This window comes from Camelina sativa, chromosome 3, assembly GCF_000633955.1.
Source record: "Camelina sativa cultivar DH55 chromosome 3, Cs, whole genome shotgun sequence".
Lineage (NCBI taxonomy): Eukaryota > Viridiplantae > Streptophyta > Magnoliopsida > Brassicales > Brassicaceae > Camelina > Camelina sativa.
This window is the reverse complement of record NC_025687.1, coordinates 23,962,896-23,969,797: the sequence shown is the minus strand read 5'-3', so window position 1 is coordinate 23,969,797 and position 6,902 is coordinate 23,962,896. Positions and strand designations below refer to the sequence as shown.

At 36.0% G+C, this 6,902-nt stretch overlaps 1 protein-coding gene and 1 pseudogene across 1 annotated transcript; one reads left to right on the top strand and one right to left on the bottom strand.

Moving 5' to 3' along the window:
• On the top strand, positions 10 to 1,803 carry LOC104777906 (putative F-box protein At1g32660). The gene is made up of 2 exons (XM_019243915.1): positions 10 to 652; positions 942 to 1,803. The coding sequence occupies exons 1-2, from the start codon at positions 116 to 118 to the stop codon at positions 1,722 to 1,724; spliced, it is 1,320 nt and encodes a 439-aa protein (XP_019099460.1). The 5' UTR covers positions 10 to 115; the 3' UTR covers positions 1,725 to 1,803.
• On the bottom strand, positions 2,254 to 4,387 carry LOC104777907 (annotated as a pseudogene).

The following is a 6,902-nucleotide window of genomic DNA, read 5'->3' as shown; positions in this document are numbered from 1 at the left end:
CCCCAAAAATCACAAAAACAAAACAAACGCTCCACCTTGTGTTACGGCGGTTCCAAAAGTCGAGGCCTCAATCTATCTTGTCGGAGTCGAATTTAGGGTTCCGTGAGGAGCCGCCATGAAACGCAAGGACGATGAGAAGGACAGATCCTGTAGCAGCCGAAGTAAGTTAGATCCGATCCCTCCTGATCTCAAGATGGCTACAGTGAATCGATTGCCTGACAAGGAGGAGGACGATGATGATGAAGAGAAAGACACAAACCCAAGTAAGTTAGAATTGGATTCGCTCCCTCATGATCTAAAGATGGCCATACTGACTAGAATGTCTGCCAAGTCTCTTATGAAGTTGCGATGCGTGTCAAAGATGTGGTCTTCCATCATCCGAAGCCGAGGATTCATTGATTCCTTCTTCTCCAATTCCTCGAAGCAATCGCGGTTTATAGTCGCTTTGAGTAACGGTGTATTCACCAACCCGGAGGAGAAGCTTACCTTCTTCTTCTCGTTTTCACACGACGAGGGAGAGGAGCATAAGTCTTCTTCTTCTTCTTTGGTACCCAGCTTCGAGATGGCAATTCCCACCACCTTTTCTTTCTACAGACAATTTTTGGCTTCTTTCCATGGCATTCTCGCTGTGGAACTAGACTCATTGATGATCNTCATCCATCATCCGAAGCCAAGGGTTTATTGAATCCTACTTCTCCAATTCCTCGAAGCAATCACGGTTTATAGTCGCTTTGAGTAACGGTGTATTCACCAACCCTGAGGAGAAGCTTACCTTCTTCTTCTCGTTTCAACACGACGAGGGAGAGGAGGAGCATAAGTCTTCTTCTTCTTCTTTGGTACCCAGCTTCGAGATGGCAATTCCCACCACCTTTTCTCACTACAGACAACTTTTGGCTTCTTTCCATGGCATTCTCGCTGTGAAAGCAAACTCATGGATGATGATGTGTAACCCTAGCATGGAGCAAGTCGTTAAGTTACCTGGAGATCCCATTGCTTCTTTTGTGGGATACGATCCCATTGATGATCAGTTCAAAGCATTATCCTGTTGTGCAACAAGTTGGAACGATTATGATGGTCATCTGGATCACAAGGTATTAACAGTGGGAAGTGGTCAAGGATGGAGACCCATTAAAGGTACTCCTTTACCTTATAGGGAGAGTTTAGCGAATGTATGCATCAACGGTTTTCTCTACTATGCTGCTTTCTTCACCCAAACTACAGGTGCTGCTTTTGTGCGTTTCGATGTTAGATCTGAGGAACTAAGTTTCATCAGAGCACCTAGTGTTGTTTTGCCTAGGGGAAACGAAACAGTTTTCTTAGAATACAAAGGGAAGCTAGCTTCCATTGTCAGACTCCCTTATGGTCGTTTCCCTAGTTTTGATTTGTGGATACTAGAAGACGCCGAGAAACCTGAATGGTCTAAGCAAACATGTGCGTTTCCTTCCTCTGTGTGGGATGATATCGAGTGTGGTGAAATTTCTTTTCCAGGCACCAACAAGGCCGGTGAAATCATTGTGGCCCCAACGAAGTTGTCACGCCATGTTCGACCCTTCTACATTTTCTACTACAATGTTCAAACTCAAAACATAAGAAGAGTTAGGCTCCTAGGAATTGGAGACAGTGATGAGTTTAGGCGCTCTTATGGATTCAATCCTAAACTCGAAGATTACTTTGTTCGGATCGCACATCAACACGTCGAGAGTCTTGGCTTTTTAAGAGTATAAATTAACTTAATTTTCTTTATTAAATTATTCATCAAATAATATCAAAGGATTTTACATATTAATTTTCTAAGTTAACATATTAATTTGTTAATTATCATTATACTTCACCTCTCATTTTTATATATGAGTCTGTTTTGTGAAACAAATAAATTATCGTAATATTTATTATAATTAAAAAATAGTTTTATTTGTGGAATTATAATGATAATTAACATAAGTTGAATTTTTAAAAACAAATATAAATGATTCAATCTATAAAATATTCAAGTTTTATTAATATTATTCTTTAAAAATAATATCTATTAAATTAAATTTTTTACTGAGTAACAGATCAAAATTTGAATATTTAAATTCAATTTCATACTTTTTTGTTGAATTTTATAATTTTATATAATATAACAAACTTTAAATAATTTATTTTTAAATATTTTTAAAATATTGAAACTTGATATTAAAATTAGAAACTAAAAACACTCTAAATTGGTTTGTTATACTTTTTGTTTTAATATGTTTCTATAATATGAAAGAATTTAAAAAAACCAAGTATATTAAAACAAAAAATATAATAATATATTAAATTACTCATTTGATCTTGCTTTACTAATTTTTGTATCCTAGGACTACTGCGTCTTGCAGAAAAGCCTTCTTCAAATTTCTGAACTACACTCAAAGGAAGTACTTCGGGAGATACATCGATAGTTATGTTATCATCTTCTTCATCCATAGAACTCTCACCATAATCCTCATGAGCTCGCTTCTTCTGCACTCGCTTGTTATTGCTTCTCTTATTTGTAAAATCCTTACTTTTCTTGTTCATCTTCCTACCTGATGATACACGACTCTTGACCAACACTCCTATCTTATCTTGCTTTACGAGTCTATGCATCCTAGATCTTCTGCGTTTTGCAGAAAAGCCTTCCTCCAATTTCTGAACAACATGACTCAAAGGCAGTACCTTGGGAGATGCATCATCACCATCATCAGATTTCTTCCTTGCATTAAAAGTTTCAGTTGTTTCTTTCTGCATTTCTGCAGAACCCAAAAACTTTGCAACTGACTTTAGCCACCAGACTCGGTATCTTGCAGTGACAGAACCTCGATCAAGGCGACAAGGCATGTAGAGCTTTAAACCATCAAGTGACTTACTGTAATCATTCCAAGCCTCCTTTTCTGTGAAGTTTCTGCGACGAGTAACCAAAGCAGGAAGATCTTGAGCCAAACCGAACTGCATCGCCACTCTATTCGGGAAGTAATCCTCTAAGAAACCATCTCCAACAAGCTGAGAAACTGTCACACATCGAGCAAAAGAAGCAAACTCATCATCAACACTGTCATCAACAGTCACCCACATAGCTTCGTCAAGGTAAAACCGGAGTGGGTTCCAGTTCTTTAGCGGTTTAGTGTAAGGACGCCACTCAAAATCATCAAAACTCAATCTCGTTTTACTTCTTTGTGGCAGATCACCCCACTGAGCTATCCTAGGTTCACCTTTGGGTATCTCTCTAGCTTTTGGTCTTGTGTTTCTGAATCTCGCCCATGTCCAAACTTGTACTAATTTAAACAGAGACTTGAGGTAAATTTTGTCATCAGATTTTTCTCTACAAAAATCACAGATTCGACCCAAATCTCTATAGAGGCTTGCTAGAACAACAGGGGCAAGAGCAATCCTTTCACCTCTAGCTAAACGAACAGCGATAGATGTAACATATTTGGAGACAGAACGACGAGCTGTAGAAGGAAAAACAAAAAGCGAAAGCCACAAAACCAGAAAAGCTTCATGCTCCATCTGACCACCGCTACCTGAAAATCCATGAATCTACCCTCACATAGCTATCGCTGCATCTACTCTCAAATCTTGCTTTGTCCAGTTTCTCTACGGCATCTCTCATCTCCGAGCTTTTCAAAGGGGCAAAGATCGGAGAGCCCAAAACAGAAAAGCCTAATAGCACCATCACATCCTCTAAAGTTATGGTTGCTTCACCCCAAGGAAAGACAAAAGAATTGGTCTCAGGACACCATTTCTCAGTAACGGAGAGAATCAAAGACGAGTTTTTGGAGATGTTGTAAGTAGAAGCCTTGATTGCGTCAAAAAATCCCAGCTTTTTTCCAAATGGGTGCGTGTAAAGCTTCCATTTTTCCAACCCAAGATAAGAAACGACTCCCTGCAAACCAAAACCCTGAGAAGGAAATTTGTGAAGAGAAGCGCTTTAGCTCCGAAGAGAAATCAGAAGAGGGTTTGTAGTCACGACGAGGAAGCTCGGCTACAGAGCCACCTTTGATGGAGGTAACGAAGGGTTTTAGGAAATGGGTTTTTCTCAAGCAGCCACCTTTCTTAGTAACCATGACTTCTTCTCTCTCTTCAGTGAGAAGATTCTCGGTGGGTGATGAGGAAGATGCGTTTTTCATCTCTCTAGATGGAGAAGAAGCAAACCAAAAGCTAGGGATTTTGAAAGTAGGAAAAAGAAAATGGAGACTTTACAAATCAGAAATTGCTATGTTTGGAAAAAGATGGCACTTTTGTTGAAGATGTGCAGAGTAAAATGTTTTTAGAGACCGCTGGACGCAACAGAGCAAGTCCCATTCTTTAATTTCCTACATTTTGACTGATACAGTACGAGTTAATCTGTAACTCAGTTAAGATGTGAATGATTAATCAATTTGGTTTTCGGTTCAGATTCAATTTAATTTGTTCTAGTAGAATAACGATTTTTTTAATTCTCATATTTATATAGGCCGGTTGGTTTTCTGGGACTATACAAAAATGAAAAAGTTTTTATTGGACATTATATTATCAAAAATAATTTTTAAAAAAACATAAATTAGATATAACGAATAAGAAACTGGACTTCAGTCAAAATAAACCAAAAATTGGATAAAACTGAACTAGTGATCGGTTTAACCAAATCAAAAATACATTACAAACAAAAGCTGACTAAGCATTTTTATTCCGTTGACCATTTTGGTTCAAGTAAACCGAGGATCGGGAAAATCAATTCAAATCGATATCCCTAGACCGCATAAAACTTTTTGTGTTAAAACTTAATTATTTGCATGAAATCATTTTTTTTTAAAAGCAAATCGATCAAATGAACTGTTCTACGTTTTCTTTCTCACACTTGTTTTTAGGGAAAAAGAATATAAAAAGACTAATGATATTCAAACTGAAGCATATTTTCAAATCATGAAGTTGATTTGGAAAGCAAGAATCAAGATTCAAGAGTACTTGTAGTGACAATAGTGAAAATGGAGATGGATATTTTCAAATTTAGATTTCTGATTATTTCTTACTTATTTCTTATAATAAGGTAAATTATTGTATACTATATCAAATAATTGTTCCTTTCTTTCTTATCTCAATTTTTTTTTGTAATATATTTATAGTTTATTGAATGAATGAAAAATTTATTTAACAAAAGCTTTTTTGTACAATAAATGTAACCTTATGCTAAATGGTTTAAAGAGTACAGAGTTTGATAGAGTATATAGTTAACTTTGTAAAATATATTTAATATACTCATCATTATTACTTTTAATATTTGTGATCCAATAGATAATTTATATAAAATTCATTATAATGTTCATCAAAGTTTTGTGTTTTTAAGAATTTTCTAATATATTCTTAAGAGATAATGACGATGATACATTTTCAGAATTGATGAGTTTTCAATATAGCAGTTTTCAAAAGTTTATGAGAATCAAAAATTTTCTTAAAGAATTTTAATAAAGAAAAGACGTTGTTGGAAGACACTGGTCATGCAATTCTCCTTAGAGCAAGGCCAATGGGAGGTTTTAATTTTGAGGCTCTTCTGTACTGTTTGATTTTTTTTTATGAATTAATTGTGTACTGTTTTAAAAATAAGAACCCTTGATCTCTTAATTAAAATTATCTCCTCTAATGGTAGGATTTAATTTTGGGTATCTTATTTTTTAAAATATAGTTTTTTTAAATTTAAATTTTTTTAAATTGAATAGAAGTAGTATAGAATATCAAGTGTTGGGTATTTTTGCCTCAATGCCTGGACATAAACCAAGAATAATATCAAACTTAGGTTACCATGGGAATTTCCGTTAGCAAATGGCATTCACATCTCCAGAATTGAAACCTTGTCCATCATGTTGGGCATAAATTTCTGGCCTCCAAATCCAGGCTCCACAGTCATCATAAGAACCATCACTACAAGAAAACAATCAATTTGTGATGGAAGAATTCATCGCACCTCCCTCGCAAATCAACAATAGCAAGGGATTTGCGAGACATAGAGGTTCCTCGCAAATCGCGTCTCGCAAATTACAAACATCGCAAATCCCTCGCAAGATTTGCGAGGAATATTTTCCCTCACAAATCCCTCGCAATTTGCGAGGACACCTTTCCTCACAAATCCCTAGCAATTTGCGAGAATCTTTTATACTCGCAAATCTGAAGCAATTTGCGAGAAAATGAAATCCATCGCAAATACCTTACAAGATGCAATTTTAATTGGAATTAGATTTAATATTGAATTGAACTTAAATTTCAATTACAATTAGGAATAGAATTCAAATTACTAATCAAATTCAAACTGAAAAATGAAATTTAAATTTTCTTAAAATAAAATTTGATTACAAAACATGTCTTTAAAAAGATTCCTAATGAAATTCAATTGCAAAACATGTCTTTAAAAAGATTTTGAGAGAGAAACAGGTGAGTATGTAAAAAGATTGAGAGAGAAAGGTTATGTTTCTGGTTCCAGTTCCTGTTTCATTGGTGTTGCCCTCTTCTCCGGCTACCTCTTCTCCGGCTACTGGGTTAGCTACTGGGTTGGCTTCTGGGTTGTTTGGGTTTCGAAATTTTGCAGCAAATTCAGGATCTTTATCAGCGAGATAGTCGAAGTAAGCATCATAGCTATGCATCCTTTGTGCACTCTCTTGGATTTGAGTCGCTTGAGTCTGAATACATTCCTCAGCAGCAGCTAGTTTCTGAGCCAAAATGACCGGATCATTAGTCGGAGACATAGGCGGTGCACAACTACTGGAAGAGGACGCTTCAAATTGCATAGAACCAACCCCAAAAATCCTGTTTTTTTTCTTAGGAGCAACCTAAGAACAAAACAAAAATGAACTTGTTAGTTAAACATATGAAGATCAAAGAAAGAGAGACACATCAGAAGCAGTACTCTACATTGCTAAATTTAACCATAT